This window comes from Tyto alba, unplaced genomic scaffold (assembly GCF_018691265.1).
Source record: "Tyto alba isolate M040663 unplaced genomic scaffold, T.alba_DEE_v4.0 Super-Scaffold_42, whole genome shotgun sequence".
Classification (NCBI taxonomy): Eukaryota; Metazoa; Chordata; class Aves; order Strigiformes; family Tytonidae; genus Tyto; species Tyto alba.
In genome coordinates, this window is record NW_024881318.1 from 32,288,390 (window position 1) to 32,307,986 (window position 19,597).

The 19,597-nt window shown below is 38.4% G+C and overlaps 1 protein-coding gene across 1 annotated transcript in view; it reads right to left on the reverse strand.

Moving 5' to 3' along the window:
• Positions 1–19,597, reverse strand: part of PGM5 (phosphoglucomutase 5) — an 80,939-nt gene continuing 61,342 nt past the window's right edge. Inside the window, exons 10-11 of the mRNA XM_042804889.1 lie at positions 13,395–13,529; positions 1–1,576 (exon numbers count right to left, since the gene is read on the reverse strand). Of these exons, the coding sequence (XP_042660823.1) occupies positions 1,487–1,576; positions 13,395–13,529 (225 nt within the window). The 3' untranslated portion in view covers positions 1–1,486. The remainder of the gene's footprint in view (positions 1,577–13,394; positions 13,530–19,597) is intronic.

A 19,597-nucleotide genomic window follows, 5' to 3' on the forward strand; every position in this document is an offset into this window, starting at 1 on the left:
TTGTATTAAAGGCAGTTTTATTAGGATGCTTGAAAGTGCAGTGTCTTGTCCACAATTGCGTATTAAGAAAGACAGAAATACAGCATTACTCTTTATTGTTTACTAAGTGCCATAACAATTTTTTGACAGGTGTTGAAAGAAATCAAAACAATTCCCTTTGCTGCAATATTATATAAATTGTACTAAAATTTGACAACCACAATGAATTGAAACACACTGCAAAGAGGCAACTTGCACAAAGCCACTTTGACAAATGATACAAGTGACCACACTGTTCCCAAGGAAGCAAGCTTTCAAATAAGTCACATGCATAAAGTGTTTGTGTCCTTCTTCAGAACACAGTGTTGTAGCTAGAACTGCAGTATCATTTCACAAGCAGAAAAATGCTGATGTCCATATCCCCAGTATCCTTCTCAGATTTATGTCAGGAAGTGTCTTCTCCTTTTGTACTCACCAATTTTTTATTCCATGATCCACTGTTACAAAGAATCTAACAGCAACTGCATCCAGCTGGTGAATCAGGCAAACATTTCTATTTAATTTATTACCGTTTCTTTTCATATCCTCTTCACTATGTGCTTCACTTACCACTTTGCGGTAAGTAGAGCATGAGTATTCCAAAGACTTAAAAAACTTCCATAATAACTCCTTCAGGGAAAATTGCTGAACTTGAAGTGATTACCTTTCAAACACAGTGCTGAGGAATATTGCAAAAGACAGCCAGATTTCATACCCGACATATTGCTGGAAGGACACAATCAGCTTCTATAGCACAACTGCCTCCCCTTGGAGTGAAAAAAAAGTCAAGAACTTGGAAAAATCTAAACGCACAAGTCACATTGATAGGCTTTAAAAGCAGGGGTAAAAAAAAATATGGGATAACCCCTTCTTTGGGAGCATGTGCAAGTGTGCATACAACACTGCTTCCAGCGTGCATCTGTGAGCAATGGGAGAGGCAGGAGAAGAGAAGTGTCAGGTGAGGAAACACACCCTTTGCAAACCTTAGTATACAGCCCTAAGGCCTCAAACATGCTCTGTATGCCTCTTCATAAACCAACATGAAGGTGACAAGGATCCCAAAAAATACCAATTCACCAAGCATGTCTTTGCTTTGCAACTCCTCCCTCTGTCTCCCTAAATAAAATTCCCAACCGTTATCACAGCATTCAAAAACATGCAGCTTTCCTTTTCTGTCACAATGCTGACAATGTTTGAAGGTTAAGGCCTCTTTTTTTGGTTATATTGTTATCTGAAATTAAGATATTGCAGGTAAAACAAAGAAGTCAATACACTATTGTATCTGAAGATCAATGCAAATGAATATGCTCAATATTATATTGAATTTTTCTTCCCACCCTACCTCTATCCCCAAGAAAACTTTTAAAATCATACAAGGCAAGGCACAAATGGCTAACATGTTTCAGCAAGGTCCTGTCTCCTCCTTGCTGTTCCTCTTTTGGCCCTGGTTTAACAATCTTCCGTGGCTTCAGGTGATGACAGTGGGTCCCTTTCGCCCTGTCCTCTCATGAATTTGCGATATTTTCAGTGCAATTGCTATAAGAGGACTCAGCACAGCCTAAAGAAGAAGAAATATATTTAATTATATAAAGCAGCAATAGCAACAGACATATTTGAAAATGCCCCTTTTAATTGTAGTATTATATAATAATAGTAAATAAATAATAATAAATACTGGGACAGCTACAGTGTCTACATTGTCGTATTTGACATAATGAAGTATCATGCTGAGCATGTTTGGTGAAGTGCTATACTGAGCATACCTAATCTATGCAGAAAGGAGAAACCAGTAAATACACTATACTGATAATGTCTCTATGTAACAGAATGGTGGAGCTCTTGTGAAATTTGCTGTACAAAGCAACCTAGAAGTCACAAAAGTAGAATTATTTCTATTCTGATGAGTGGAAAGCACTTAATCTGTGAAGTTTATGGTCAGAAGATACTGTAACAATTACATTAACAGAAATTGCAAAAGTATATTTTAAGTAATACCAACTGTAATTGTATTAAATAGGATAGATTCTATCAGAAGCAGCATGAACTCTCAAGTTTCAAGTTGCAGAACTTACTAAATGGCCATATGTATGAAACTGCTCAGATAGGTGAATGCAGGTAACAACTACGATAGTACCATATGAAAACCAAGTAAAATATAATTTTTCAAATGGAAACTGAATCTTTTTTCAATTAATTAAATGACATGCAAAGATAAACTGGCAGAGACAAGTTTTGTGTGAAAACCTTCTTTTCAGAGAATCATATATTTGATGACCAGACTAGTAAGGTAATTTTCTGACCCTGTAAGATTTTCCCTTGCTGTCTCTTTCAAATACACTATATTCTGGCTTTAAACATGTCAGGTTTAAAAATCAAATCAAACAAAACAATAATTCTGGAGAGCTTAAATTTACAGATATCTTTTTTATATGCTTAATATAATCAATACTCTGAATCTGTTTCAGCCACCTAGCAATTTCTGACAGTATGAGGTGTTTGCTTTATTCATACAAATGTTCAAACAGTTAAATCAAAAGAGTGAGGAGACAAACTAACTGCAAGCAAAGTCATGGAATAATACAATGAGTGCCACTGGTGTCAAGTGAGTTTATGATCAACTTTAGTTATTCACAAGTGTAAGCTGTCTGACATGTTGTTTTTCAAACAGCTCCATATTTGTAGATATCTATCTACTGAATAATCATTGAAGCAGAATATAAGTCAATTAAAGTTAAACATGCTTAGAGGAGTTTAACATGTGGAGCACAAATTTGCATCTTTGGGCAAACACTGCAAAAGTAAATAATAAATGTGCCCCTTTATAAGGTCCGGACCGTATCACTCCGTCCCTCCAGCAACATGGACTAGGGAGAACTGAAAGATGAAAGCATCTGAAGTGCCTCTGGCATTCCCCTAAGAAACCTCTTTCTTATTTAATCTAAAAAGCATAGGAAAATTTAAAAAGCAACTGTACTGACCTTTACTTGGCCCTGCTTTCTTAAGCAACAAATGTGCTCTGAAGACAAAAGCCAAAACCAAACAAAGCTCTACACAATGCTTTGAACAAAACATAAAATCAAATGAGTTTATGTAACACCCATTTACATAAACAATTTAGCTTCTGCTCTTTTGCCAAGTCGTTCCAATTACTACTAAATATTCTGTTTGCTACAACCACACCTCTCAGCAGAGAAAGTCCTATTTTAGTTCTGTCCTCTCACACTTCAACTTAACTACATTTTCTTCATCCTGCAGATACAAAAAAAAAAAAATGAAAGTGCATTCTCTTCAGACTGGCAAGAGCAGGGCAGCATAACAAGGAACTAGAGCTGTATTTGCCTTTTAAAAACTCCTTTATCTCTGTACGGTATAGTTTACATTTTGGTTGCAAAAGATAAATCCCAGTCAGCGATCATTTATTGTTAGTATGACTCTAAAAAGACTTCTTTATCTTAAAGAGATCTTGATTTTGAAATATTTTTCAAATGTTTTTTTCTTCTTAAGAAATTGTAAAACTTTCCTATTGACATGTCAACTCAAAATAGCAATTGCAATTACTCTGCACATTAATAACATATTTATCTCTTGGAAACTGTTTGGGAGATATGGCATGTTACCCTCCAGATAATATTTAGGAACTGAAAATTAAAAGAACTGACCTAAATCAGAAGGTTTTAGTAATAAGATAGCGGTTTTACCTCTAAAAAAAAAATAACTGGTAGGAATGATTATTCATACCAGGAAATACATCAAACAAGCAGATGTGTAACATAAGGTAAATAAAGATCAGAAGCCCTTTGCTTGGGAATAAGAGCTGTCAGAGGTATCAGAGCTGTCAGAGGTATCATTCCCGCCTCACTCAACTAACATTTTTTCTCTGTGATCTTGCAAGAAAATTCTGTACAACTCCCCTTCAAGTTCTTAGATAAGATTTGCCCCATGATGCATCCAGGTTATCATAGGCTGAGGCAGGGCTGAAATGTACTTGCTAACAGGTTAAAAGCATAGCATGTGTCTGGAGTTTGGCTTTAGAAAATATTTTTCTCAGAATAGGTGGACAAATGACATCTGTATGTCAATAAACACCTTGTGGAAACCTACTATGTGTGGCACTTATGCTAAAACTTGCCAACTGTCATAAAAAATTTATGCAGTTCTGATGCAAAATCATCTGTCCAGATTTTGCCTGGAAAGCTCATAAATCTTTTCTCTTCAGTCTCTCCCCAAGCCTGCACTGAATTTCAGTCTTGTTAGGAAAACTAAATGTAGATGAGTTTTACACAGTCTATGCATTTTCCCAGTCTCAAATTCACTTTCCCCAGTTCAAAGTATGTCTCAAAACCAAGTTGCCTCATCAGTCTCATCACTGAAAAGAATTCTGCAGAATTTACCTGGGCAAAATGAAACAAAAAAAAACCTAGAGAATGTAATACCCTCAAATAGGATCCAAATATTTTAGTGAATACCAGATAACTACAAATCTCTTTTACAGTTTTCAAATTTTTGCTCTGTCTTCTCTCACTGTACTGATACGCATTTTGCATTCAGCATCACACTCACCACAGTTATTTTGGGCTCTCTCACCTTTACATATACCCAAGTGAATGTACGGGGTGTAACACTAGGAACACAAGGTCAATTTTTTGTATATATGTCAGTAATAGTAAAGCATTACACATAAAACCATTTGCTCCCTGTATTCCGGGCTTACTGAGAGAGGTAACGGAATGCCATTCAAATCAGCCAGTCTTAAAAGAATGTCCTACTGGGAACAAAGATCCAGGATCAATTCGATAAACCTTGTGTGACTGTTATGTAGGCATTTAGGCACCTGAATTACTAATAACCAAAATGACACTTTGGACAGTAATTATTTCAGAACAAACATTCAGACCTTGCAACAGATTTCTAAGCAGAGCTGGCAGAGTAGCTACATGTTCCAGAAGAATTCACTTCCCTGGAATGATTGTTAATGCCTCAAAAATAAAGAACGATAAACATGTGTGTTAGTATATCATGAGGTTGTCAAAGAAGGGCTATAGTTTAACTTTTGGAGCTCTGTAGAGATAGAAGATATGCTAAGTATTTTCCATCTTTGCATCTTTGTCCCCTAAAAACTCCTTTCAAACCCCAAGTTCTACCTCTTCAGCTGCTTGGCTATCAGATTTAGTATCAATTAAAGTAATTTTCCAGTTTGTAAAGGTAGCCTTGAGAAAAACACGCTTGCAGAACACTTTGACATCACCAAAAGCTGTAATTGCTGGGTGGTATTGTTATTATTCTTTAAAGTATGATAAGTCTTGACGTTTCAGGTATGGGATAGAAATCCTTTTCTAACACTAAATTCATTCTTAGTCCTTCTCTTTTTATCATTTAAATGTTACATAGAAAGTTTCTCAGAGAGGTTAGGGTAACTGAGACAACTCTAAGTCCTGGAACAAGGACACAATTGAGGAAGAACTCCTTTCTTCCTTACTTCTTCCTTCTCCTATGTCATTTTCCCTTGCTTCATGTGACTGCTTAAAGCTGCTTTGTAACCTCGGCAATGGGATCACTATTACACGAACTAAGGGAAAGAAAAAGAAAGGCAGGAGAGAGGGGCAAATCCCCCAAAACATGTTTTGATGGTCTTACCTATTAGAAGGAGCTTTGCTTTTGGCTATAATGTACTTCAAAGGTCAAACCAATACACTTACAAAGCAATGCTATAGTGATGGAAGAGACACAAAGAATGGACTGAAACAACTACTAAGTGAGCTCAGCACCAAGATCACAGAGTCTGGCACCACAGCTGTACCTCCTGCAAGGCTTCTGCCATAAGGGCTCAACACATAGCTCAGCTCAGTGTGCCTGTGTGGGTCTTGCATTCCAAAAAACAGAGGTCTTAGGTAAGGTTTTGGCTACAGCCACCCACCCTAGAAGATATAAGCAATGTGGATAGCCCAGCTGATTGTGGAACAAACTGGACTGGCTCTGTAATACTCACAGCACTGGCGGTGTTCACTTTATTACCACAAAGCAGCACACTCACTTTGGGAAAAAAGAAACTGACCTCTATACTCTCATGCATGGTCTGCCTGCTAACTGAAACAAAATTACAGCTGTTCTGCCCCCAGCAATATTGATGAGCAGGCATGAGTTGTGAAAAAAAAACAGGGGGAAAATGTAAACTGACTTCTGCCTGGAAACATCTAAATTTGCAACAGCTTAGTTATTTTCTAGTACATCCAAAATGCTTTAAGTGAAGATTACATTTAATGAACTAATTTCCTTGATTCATTAAATACTTTATTATTACTGTCACATGAAGTATTTTTTCTATGCTCCTTTCCAGTTCCAGCTGATTTAAAATTTGTTCACTGTATGGCTTTGGGCAGAATCAGAAGCTAAATTACCTGAACAGCACAACATGCTGTGTTACCAAAGACTGTGATCAAACAGATGGAAAACTCCGTATTCCACGTCCCCTCAAATAAAACCTTACAAATTTTAATAGTAAAGGCAAAACTTTATATGATTTCTCTGGACCATACTGTATGTTTTAATAGCCAACCAGAGCTATGCTAGAAGACCCAATGCTTCAAAGGTAAATGAAAAGGCAGTAATTATCTAGCAAACTGCACTTGTGCTTAAGGTTGTAAGACTATCTTGACAGAACTATATAGAAACCTTTAATTTTATCCCTATGAAATGATATCAGACACAAGGACTTCTGGGTTATTGAGTTCAGCTCTCTGCTCTTGAACAAACTCACACGATAAACAACCACTTTATGTAATCGCTCTATACACACAAACATATGTAATCATAATGCCTTTGAATACTGATCAACATCCACCTGAAAAGCAGTTTGTTTCTTCCTCTGTTACTTGCCATTCAAAAATTGTTTCAGAAATGCAGTCTCTGATGATCAAGACACTTTTTATCCCTATTATTTTTCTTTTGATTGGCTTGCCTTTTTGGTTAGAAGCACAAAAAAACAACTCCTGCCCCAAAATCTTCGCTTGGCTGATGCTAATCTAGTGATTCTATAGTTAACTAGCATGTAGTTCCCTAGCCTTTGGCAAAAGTGATTGCAGCTTTGTGATTCACTGCATCCCATCTAAAGAGTACCTGATATAGACTGCATAGGTCTATGACAACATCTAATTATTGCTGTTGCAATAATCTATTTATATGCTGTTGCATAATGAATAATAACATAATGTAAGTAGAGCTAGTTAGTCCATATTCAGAACAATCTAGATTACTCACTACACTATTCCCAGGGCACTCATGCTGCAACAGCAGCTCAATCATGTTACTGAAGGACACATTGGATTTTCAAACAAAACAATTCAAAACAACTCTGTATAATGAGTCATTTCTTTGTATATGAAACTTCCTGTTTGAATCTTATCCAAGTATGATAATACATCCAGGTGGTTAGACAAATTACAAGAAGATACTAACCATGTGTCAGGATCTGCAAAAAACGAATAATGAGCTGATCCATAAAATGAGGCTATAAATGAGCCTAAAGGTCAATAAACTCTGACTTCAGTACTTCATGCCTATTTAACATATCTCTAGATTTTCCATCTGTGTTAAATTCAACACAGCTAATAATTTTATCAACTTTAGAAACAGATACATGTCAATGCATAAAGGTCCAAGACTTCAGATAGAAGTCTGTTGTTTGTTATAATGAACTGAGCTTCCTGAAGCTGCTTGCTGGATGCCTACTTGACAGGTTACAACCAAAGATACTGTCTTTTTAATGAAAAGTTCCAAGTTATCTCAAAGGTGGTTTTCTCAGGAATGCATAGTGATGAGGGATATCACCAGTGACAAGGAGCATCAACAGAGCAGTTTTCCATTCTAAGGGGAATATTCCAGTTTTAGAAAAGTGTTGGGCATTGTTTTCAAGATTTTACTTTGGAACTAGATTGCATCATCACTACAAATTACATGATTTTAAAATGCTTACACTGAATTGTTTATAATATACTTTGCAGAGAGCATGATGGCCATTTTTCTTTATTGCTCCTAGGTTTCATTCCTGTTGATACTGGCTTATAGGAAGAACTGAACTACTCACAGAAAAAAAGGTAGGCACTCCTTATCTCCCAGGTGACCATGAAGCTGCTTCTGCCAGTCTCCTTCAACGGGTCATTCAACAGCCAGAAGTCATTGCTATTCACATGTATCTATACTCTTGGACTTCTAATTATTGGCATATTTTACTACTTTCCCTTGTACTGTTTTGTTGTTAATCAGGCAGTTGTCTATGCTTAATTTATTCTAGGTGGAAAGTATTACCAACTAATTGTATGAAAGATGCTACTAAAATAAGATTTAGGTGACCCTTACACTCATTAATAGCTCCTCTTTGGCCTACATATAAATTGGAACAAAAGGTCCTTAGAAGCCTTGCTTCTGTCTGGTTACAAGAATGTTCTTATGGAAGCTCTAATGTTTCTGAAGGAAAATATATACTTAAAGGCAGTAAGGCCTGAAAATCAGCTCTTCCTGTAAGACTTATGCAGAGTTACATGCAGAGTTACACAGTACTGAAGCACAACAAAGTTTGAGGAGAGCTTCCCTTGACCACCACTAACTTGAATGGCTCCCTGGGGCCAAAACTAAAAATTGAGCATCCTCAATAGTGCTTCAAAGTATGTTAGGCTTTCTGTTGGGTATCAAACCAAAGTAGGGGCTACAGCTAGCACTCTCACAGTAGTTGAACCAGGATGATATTGAGCATTGTTACAGATCTTTGTCCAAATTTTATTCCGGGCAAGGGCTCCTCATAGAATATCCCAGGTTTCAAGGGACCTCAAAAGATCATCTTGTCCAGCCTTTTGTATGAAAGGGGTTATGGTCATCCACAGAAGTACATCACCTCTAATGTGAATGATTTAATTTTGTCCACGTCAAATGAACAGTTGCTTTTAAAATAAAAGTACTTGTCTATATTGTCTTTACCAATATGTCTCAGTTAACACTTAACTCAGAGAGTGCCATAATATCATAGTGATGTTTCAGGACAATATGCATGTCTCACCATGCATATTGGAAGGTGTGGTTTAGATTTCTGCTCATCTGTGGAAGATTCACCATCAGCAGTTACATTGCCAAAGAGAACAGAAGCAAACTAAAAAAACTTGAAAACTACTGAAAAGGTGGCTGATTAATTTTGTAAAGGGCTTTGTCTCAAAGGAGAGGGGGGAAAAAAAAGGATGCTGGTATGAGGCAAACTCAAGTTAGTTACCACAATGATTCCACAAAATGACACTGTAAAATCTAATATAAACGAGTTGTCTATCAAGACAGAGGGATTTAATTCTTGTCAAAAGGAGCTAAAAAGATGTTTCAAGGTGTTTTTGCCTTTCGTTTCAGGTATTGACTGGAACTGCCACCAGGCAAAAACACTGAGAAATGCAAAGCTTTCATCTTCCACTTGTCTCTGTAAACAGTGAAAAGAAGGTACAGGAAGGAGGTAGTCCAATAAGAAGAAGCAACCAAGTATTTACTTAAGATGCCAATCATCAAATAATTTTGTCTTGGTTTATGATAGAAAAAGTATGGAAGAGAGTTTTTCCTGATCAGCTGTTCCAGGCAGAGTGCAAATGATACAGAAGCTACATGTAGTCATCTACACAAGTACAAAGACCAGCTACACTTAAAGAAAAATATGCATTTATCTCAAATATAACAATTTCCTTAAATACTATATATATTGTATATACTTTACATACTTCTTTATCTCAGTGCTCTTTGAATAACTGGTCACTTATGAAAATGTTGACTATGCCCCTATTACTGAAAGTAAATAGGAAACAAAGCACTTAAAACTTCAAATCTGTCACAGCTCTTCTAGATGTATATGTGTCAGCATGAATCTCAGAGCAAACTAAACAATAAAGGAATTACAGTATCAAGAAAACTATGCCACCCCTCCCCAGCAACACTGTTTTCTGAAAAAGGAGTTTGCTATTCACTCTCTTCCACTGGAGATTATCAAATATTCTCCTGAGAAATTTTTAGTTATTTTTGTACTAACAAGAAGATCTTCTGAAATAAAATTTGTGTACTTCCTTGAAATCCACCACCTGCCTGCGGGAAACAATCTGTGACCTTGCAAGAACTACAGCCCTCACGTTGCTGGCAATGTATCCAGCCAGAGCAAGGCAAGAGGAGCAGTGGGAACTGTGCAATAATGTATGATGAGAAACCAGAGAAACAATTTATTGCATTAATTGAGATGAAACTGCTATTTGTCCCAGATTTTGTGCATACGGCAAGGGATGAGAACCATATTCACAATATTATGTATTTCTTGAGGCAGTCTGAAAGTTAAAATGTCTGTCTGCACTTCATGAATGCAGGAAAGTCCCCACAACAAGTTTGAAGGCAATAACGTTTCTAGCCATGGGATTATCTGTTCACTAGTGAATATCCTGGAAAAACAGTCAGAAGAGTAACAATCTGACAGGCTCTGGTACATGTATGGAAAGAAACCTTCCAGCAACCTTCTGCCCCTAGAAATAACAGACTCTTTTGGTGTCTAAAATAGAAGACCAGACTCTGAAAGCTGTGAGGGCAGTGATAAACCCTACCTGCTCTGCCCAGCCTCCCCTGAGGACTTGCCCCTGCACCCGCCCATGGGCTAACACAGCCCATTCCAGCCTGCCCCAGGGGGGTTAGTCCCTGCCTGAGCTAGGGCCTAGGAGTGCTTGTCTCCAGACTCACCTCTGGCTCTGCTGTCTGCGTGGACCTCAGACCTGTGCTATAGGTAGCTTCTCTCCCTGAAAGACTCCTTGTATACACATTGTAGCTTGCCTCCAGTTCTGACTTTGGCCCTGTCTCCTGGATGGACCCACGCTGTTGCCTTGCCTCCAGCCCTGTCTCTGGGCCCATCTCCTGCTGCTCCAGAGGCACCCTGAACACGACCCACCACTTGACTTGTCTGGGATGGTTGATAATCTTCTTATCAGAGGCTTGCTCTGCCCGCTCCATTTGCCTGCTGTGGGACAGTCCCCAGGACAAGGAGGGCACTGCCTGTCCTGTAGCTGCTGTGGCTTGCCTGACTCCTACCACCTCGTGCAGCAGCCCCATTCGTGCTGCTCCCTGGACACAGTCTGTGTTGCTGGTGAGGTCACTAGAGCCTGCAATGGACTTTACGCACCTCTCTCAAGCAAATCCATGCAGAACAGAGAAAATGTAACTGTAGGGCAGCACATACCTAATTTTCTGATGATAACCTCTGCTCCCTGCTAGTCTATTCACAAGTGGAAAATTCACCGAGAATATTTGCTCTTTTCCACTCATTTAAAAAACAGAAACAAAAAACAACAGCAACAAAAACAACAACAAAAAAAAAAAAAAAAAAAAAAACCAAAACAAACAAACAAAAAAACGTGTTAAATACTGGGCATTGATTGTAGGTTACTTTAGAAGACACACAAGCCTAAACTCTGCCAGCCATGACGCTTCTCTCATATTGCATCCATTGTAACAAGTAGAACAATCTGTTGATGCAAAAAGGATTCAATTTTAAAAGTCACATTCTCATTTACTTAGATGAACGCTGCAAGTATATGCTTTGTTGTTTTCCAGTATTGTTTGTTAGGATTTATTAGACAGGAAACATGTTCAGATCACACTTTTTGTGTCACGTATCACAAGGTTAGTGTAAATCCACCACAAACCTCTAAAATGAACTCTTACATCTGTCTCTTACCATGACTTATTTTTCTTTCATATATGCCCTGCCTAAATAGCACAAAGAACCACATTTAAAATGGTAGCTTAATTGGAACTGATAAAGAGTTTGTGCTGTAACAAAATTTGACATAGCTGTGGTGCACTGACCTTGGATGGCAACCAGGTGCCCACCAGACATTCTATCACTCCCACTCTCCCCCCATTCTTCCCTAACCTTGGTTTCTGCACAGTTGTTTCTCCCACATATTCTCATGCCTCTCTGCTGTTGAGCAGCATTTTTTGACCTTCTTAAATATATTGTCACAGAGGGGCTACCAGCATCACTGATTGGCTCAGCTTTGGCCCGTGGTGGGTCCATCTAGGAGCCAGATGGAACTGGCTCTATTCAACATGGGGGGCAGCTTCTGGTGTCTTCTCACAGAAGCCACTCCTGCAGTCCCCCTGATACCAAAACCTCACCATGTAAATCCAATACAGTAGCAAGTGCAAATTCAGTTGTAGCAGTGTTTTTCCTTGATCAAAATGTATTTATGGCCCTGCTAGCTGGGTAAACCTGGATGCACAGAAAAACAACAAAATCCCTAAAGAAATGTCCCTTTACTCTGTTGGAGGCTTAACATTGTAAGTATTCTATCCAAGGAGTTACTGAGGATGCAAACTGTTACTTTAAGAAAAAGCAAATAAAATTAATAGATCATATCTGCAGGAATGGAGTCTGCAACATTTCTGGAAAAATGGAATCAATTTTCATGACTGACGGACAATCATTTAATAGCATAAGAAGAAACTCGCTAAGCTTATGGTGGGAATCTGGTGAAGAAACAATGTCAAACATTTACCTAGGGTTCAAATGCATTTGACAGCTTTTATGTTTTGAGAAATTTGCATTTGCATTCCAGTCATGAATACACAACTACATGGGACTTCAAAGTATAGGGTTTTGATTTACTGCAAGCCAAAAGTTTATCCTCTCTTCAATGAAACATCCTTTGTATTCTCTTGTGGTATATCACAGCATGAAGGTGTTTTACTGTGAAAAATCTGAGAGTTTGAAATGTGATTTATATTATGAATTGTTTTAGGCATCTACTGGACTACACTGCAACTTTCTCTCAACCTTCACTCTCCTTAGAAAAGAGTCTGGTTATGATATGAGAATTCTCAGAGAACTGAAAGTCTTTCCCTTCCAAGGAATCCCAACATTGTTTAGACTCTGGCATCCATACTTCTTCACTATATTGTCATCATGACGAATCCCTGGGATGCTGTAACTAAGTGATCCCCAGATAAACTGCTTGAAAAATAATTATCTTTTTTTTTTTAATATCGTTCCATAACTCTGATTACAACACTTGAAAAAAAGTAAGTGAAAAATTAAAACTATCTTGGGTTCTCTTAATAGACTAAAAGTCATTTCCCAGCATTTATCACAAGGCACCTGAACCCTTAACATTACTGTTGTCTTAGATATTACACAAATACATATTAAAACTGCTGGTCCTGTCTCAAAACATGTACAGTCACATGATTAGGAAAAACATCCACAAACACAGTAAACACAGTAAAAGTGCTGAGCGTTCCTTCTAATTAAAGATGAAAATCTCTAGTCATTTCTATTACAGAAGAAGTGCATTTGTTATCGACTTATTACAATGCTATTGCACTACCTGTGGTTCCTTATTGTGTTGGCTAGGATCCTTTTCATAACTCTCTGCATAGATTCGGAGAGTAGCTCTCACATGGCTAGAAGCACTCATTCTGAAGATGAGCCTGGATGCATCTGAAAAAATAATCCGCAGCCCCTATGGGAGAAGAAGGAGCAGCATAAATATAAGGTGGCAGTACCTTTACAAATCACAGTTCACTGCTTTAATATAAAAAGTGTAAGGAAGAGTCATTTGGATGCAATTACTCTTTCCCTGAAACTTTGGACAACACATTTACTACTCTTTTTCCCCATACTAAAAACTAGAAATGATCTTGTGTATTCCTTCACACTCCTCAGAACAGGGACTCTCTCACTGCTGCTTTTATTTTCTTTAGCTGATTTGCTCTTGTGCTGCGTGGCAGAGCACAAAATTGATGACATGAGAAATAGTTATAGGATCAGCAAGGATCAGTGGCCTAAGAAATAGTTGCAGGATACCAGGATCAAACACCAGTTGGCAGTAGTGAATACGAAAGACGGATTAGTTGCTACCCCTCACAGACCATGCATCAATATCTGATTACAAGGATTTCAACAGGAGTCTGAAGTACAACTTGGGAAACTTAACTTAAGATGTTAATTAACTTCAAGTACACTAATTAATGCATATTATACATGTGTAGAATAAAAATAATTTTTTATGAACTGTGAATTTGCTCTTTGCTTCCATCTTCATCTCTTTTTTTTCTTTCCTCCTCCCCTCTTTCATACTGTATATATGAACACATTCTTCTACAGACCACAGACTATATCCTTGGATCCCCAGTCAACAAACTTTCTGTACAGGAAGGCCATTAAGGCTGAAGGACTAAATTGCACAATTGAATAGTTGTAGTGTTTCAATGCTCTATTAACTCTGCACTAACATGCAGTCTATTCCCTTTCTGTAAATGGTACCCTCAGGCTAAGCACCACATCTGCTATGCCAATGAACTTTACTTCCCCTTTTGGTCCTGCTGATGGCAAATGCCTAGTGCATAAATTGAGATCCTCGCTACTTTTGTTTAAGTGGCAGTAAATCATTAAAAAATTAGAAAGGAAAAATAAAAGAGAAGCATTTTATTCTTCCACTTTTATCAGCAGCTTGAGAAGACACTGATGTTAGCAATGCAGTGCTCCAATATTCTAAAGTGTAAGGAGACACATTTGTTTCCTCAGTTATATGACAAAACATCTTCAGCACCGTGTAAATCATTGTTTGGTTGATAATCACAGAATCATAGAATGGTTTGGGTTGGAAGGGACCTTAAAGACCATCTAGTTCCAATCCCCCTGCCAAGGGCAGGGACACCTTCCACCAGCCCAGGTTGCTCAAAGCCCCGTCCAACCTGGCCTTGAACCCTCCCAGGGAGGGGGCAGCCACAGCTGCTCTGGGCAACCTGTTCCACTGCCTCACCACCCCCACAGTGAAGAATTCCTTCCTTATAATTAGTTTGAATCTACCCTCCTTTAGTTTAAAACCATTACCTCTTGTCCTATCTCTACAATCCCTGTTAAAGAGTTTGTCCCCATCCTTCCTGTCAGCCCCCTTTAAGTACTGGAAGGCCACAATAAGGTCTTCTTGAAGCCTTCTCTTCTCTTGGCTGAACAACCCCAACTCTCTCAGCCTTTCCTCATAGGAGAGGTGTTCCATCCCTCCAATCATTTTTGGGGCTCCCCTCTGGACCTGCTCCAACAGGTCCATGTCTTTCCTGTGTAATGCCCATTAACTCTGGAAAATATACAACAGGAAAATATCCCACATGGGTAAAGGGTTAGAGTAGATGGTCTAAGAGATATTTACCATCTCTAACTTTGGTGATGCCATGGAAGTTTTTTTAGCTGCTAGTATGGTATTATATATTAATTTTAACATATATCAACAACATAAATTTATCTAGTAGTCTCAATATGCACAGCATAAGTGACAAACATATGTAGTTTACATTTGGAAGTTTACTGAGCTTTAAATCCTGTTTTTCTAATATTTGCTATTAAGACAACTTTGTAATGAAATTATGGTAACTGATGTTGATGGGAGTTTTGCAATAGATTTCAATGGAATCAAGACTGGATCCCTTAGATCCTACAGGCAGTTTGTTATAATCTGATCCACTGAGCAAGGGGTTGTACCCTGCTGATTCCTTATTACACATAACTTTATGACTGAAAAGAAAGAAGATAAATTGAAGAGTTTCGGAGTTCTGGGTATAGTTTGTTTTGAATGGTTGTCAAACCCAGGACCAGCAGCTCAAAGCATGGAATAGTAATGTCAATCAGCTTTAACAAAGAAGGAAGGGAGTCTAACATATCTGCACAAAATGAAAGTGTGAACGTCATAGCATGTGAGTATCGTCCTCTCCAAAGACAAATGGGCGTTTTACATGCTCCTGACAGGCCTATCAACTCCCACAATGACATGACTACCACGACCACTTGAATACTCTTCTACATAACCCATGTTTTTCTGGCAATAATAACAATAACACATTGTTACTTAGTTTAGTACATCTGAAGTCTCACCACTCATTAAATTATGGCCTCTGGAATAGAAAGGATTTATAAGTACTCCCCTACCTTTTCCCATAACTTTATGATGCAAAAATGTTCCACTGAACTACAGCATCTGTAGTCAGTTTGATGTTATGCTTAATGGCACTTGGGATATTTATGCAACGTATACAGATACATGACCAGCAGTTCACTGTACTATTTCTGAGTTTATTATTTTATGCACTTCACATTTTTCAGGGACACACCACTGACAGTATTGACTTTTACACATACATTCCTGTCACAGAGTTGAAAATACTCTCTAAAAGGGAATTACAGAGACACAGTGTCTGTACTCCTGATAAAAAATTATCATAAGTGCCAGGGAGAATTCATATGCTAGGGAAAAAATGGCCTTTAGAGCTGGACTGTCAAAGTCAACTTTTAAAGTCATGATATTTGCACCTGGAGATTTAGTTTAACTCATTTTTCAAGAGCCCAGCAGCAAAAAATCTGACTTTTGACTCTCCCTTGAAAACTGATTTAGGGACTAGCAAAGCTTTACACTCAGGAAGGCCACAGAAATTAATAAGATGTATTAAATTGTTATATTCCTTCACTGTTTTCTGGAAATTATACCTAAAAATGATGAGTTACAAACACTTGCTATAGCAAAAAAAAAAAACAGACAAAAACACTGTTACCAAATAAATACGAAAAAGCATTGCCTGGAGAATAACCTGTGACTCTGCATCTTGTGTAAAGACAAAACCAAGCAGGTTTTCCCTGCTTGTTACAGAATACCCAGTCTAACAAACAAAAGTTTTACTTTTCATCATTTTTGAGCTTTTGTGGTCAGCAAGGTCAAAGTAATCTGGTGAAATTGCAAGCAGTCATGATGGTATTTTTTCACGTAATTTAATATCACATATTTGCTATTTATTATATAGGACGTGTCAGCTCCATGAAACAAAATTTTATATGCAGAAATTAGAAACAAACACAAAAAGAAAATAAAGAAGAATAACACACTGAAAAGCCCACAGGACTGAATAACTTCCAATTTTAATAAAATAGGATGCACTACTTGTCACTAGCAAGAATAATGTTTTCTTATGGGAACAGATAATTTTTCTTTCTGGGAGGAAGCAGATGGAAAGGTTCAGTACAGCTCCCACACTGAACATCTGCAGATATTTATTTTAGGCAAATCGGGACTGCTAATGGATATTAATGACCTGTGTAGAAACTGAAACAAAATTACATTCCATGGTTAACCCACTCGCTTTGAAGCTGATGTGATGGAGATGGACCTTCACAAGGATTTCTCTTTGTCCTGGGTTTGAGTGAATGGTGAGGTTCTTGGGTAACAGGAGAGGCGGCTACAGTGGTGGCCTCTGTGAGAAGCTTCTCAAAGGTCCCCAGCTCCAATTCAGACCCACCTCTGCACCAAGGCCAAGCCAATCAGCTGAGCCTCTGCAATAATGTATTTAAGAAGGGACCTGGTGAGGAGGAGTCAGACTTGTGAGGAGGCGTTGCAACATCTATGTGAACACTGAGGTCAGTGGAAGAATGGAGGAGGAAAGGTGGGGGGAGAGGTGTGCCAGAGCAGAGACCCCCGCCCTGTATCCCTTGGTGAGACAGCAAGGCAGCCCCCACCACCACCCACAGAGGTCTACGGAGGAGCAGATGACATCATGCAATCTGTAGGGGGTCCCATGCTGTCTCAGGTGATTGTGCCCAAAGGAGGTCAGGACTCTCTGGGAAGAAGCAGTTGCTGGTATTGTAGTTCGGTGTTGAGAGGATTGCAACACACGAAGGTGTCCCATGCCAGAGCAGTTTGGACAAATGCTGCGGCCTGTGGGAGGGACTTAAGTTGGAGAAAGTTTGTGGAAGACCGTCCCCTGTGAGAGGGGGACCACATTGGAGAAGGGGGAAGTTCCAGAAATTCCACCCCACACCCGAAGATGGAAGAAATGGCAGCAATGACTGCACTCTACATTCCCTGCCCCTTGGGCACTGGGGGCAGGAGGTAGAGATATCGGGAGCAGAGCTGAGCCCGGGAAGAAGGGAAGGGTGGGGATAGGTGTTTTCAAGATGTGGTAATGTTTCTCACTGTCCTACTCTGTCTGTTAAGTGTTGTTGTTGTTAGTGTCTGTATTAAAATTATGTTCTTTTTTCCTTCCCTTAAGAACGCTGCCTTTCACCTGTGACCATAATAGGTGAGTCATCCTTCCCTGTCCTCATCTCAAATTCTGAGCCTTTGCTTATTTTCTCCTTCCCAGTGTTTAAGGGGAAGGGGAGAGTGAGTAGCTGTCTGGTGCTCAGTTGCCCTCTGAGCTGAGACCGTGACACTCTTTTTACATTACAATCCAGTTAAACAGCCTATTGATGTACTAGCATCTATGAAGCACTCAGAAAACTAAACCTACTACATATTGTACTATATAGTTTGGTTTCCAGTGGTTTAGGTTTTTTTCAGTTACCAATGTAATAATTAAATAAATAATAATAAATTAGCATAATAGGTTAGTACAAACAAGACTAAGCAGCAATCTTAAAGCAAAATATCTTAGGATTTCGAAAAACATTATTAAAGTATAAGGGCAGGGAGTAACACCAGTAGAAAATCTAGCCTAGCAAGAATATATTAGACACAAAACACATACATAAATTAGGAGCATGGAAAATGGCTACACTTTTACTTCAAATACTGTGATTATCACAGTTTCTGCTTGCTCCCCTATGGACCCCCTGAGTGTTCCCTAGGCTTAGCAGGCCACACTCACTACTCTGACAGGAAATACCTTATTGATGATACACAATTGAAATATCATTCTGAACAGAGAAGAATTTTTGCCTTATCTCTGGAAAGTTATCTGAAATAACTTTTTTTTCAACTTTTCTAATGCCTCTTTCCTGACTCTTGCTCAAACTGAAATGCAAAAAACCCAAACTTAGATGCAGAGCCATTTGCACGCCAAATCTAACAAAGAAGCAAGAAAACATTAACGAATTTTTAATAACAAAACTCCAGAGTTTTATTCTGTGAATCTCAGAATATAAGAACACATCATTAAAGAGCTCAAAGTTAACCATTATAATGGGCAACTTGTACTTCTCATTATTCTAATTTAGATGTCACACAAAAATGCAACTAGTCCCATTTCTGGCTTGCAGGATCCTTGTGAACAGCACTGTTATGTGCTCATGTGTGCAAAGGCTAGCACAATAGGACTTTAAGAATTAAAACAGTCTTCAAGAACAGCAGAACATTTCATTTAATTTTATGCCTTATTATTGCACTGTAATAAACAATATCAATGGTTTTCAATAGAATGAATTAGAAGCTACAGTCTGGGTATATTATTTGCTGCCTATTTTGTTGTTGCTGTGTTTGTTTTCTGAACCTGCTATTTATTAACACTGATTAATTATCATGAAAACAGCTTTTCATTCATGAGACATAGTGCCGTTAGTTACACTGAACATAAATCTCCCTTCCCTACCTCCTGGGGAACAAAAGTTTGAGCAAGTTTGTGCAAACATACCTAGAAAATCTCCATGAAGCTCATGGCAGTCAGAAAGAAGCATCTGCATTTACATGAAGAGCAAGCTATCTGAGGAAAATGGCAGCAGTGAACTGTTGCCTCATTTGCATGGATCAACGTGCTCTCTTATTTTATTGTG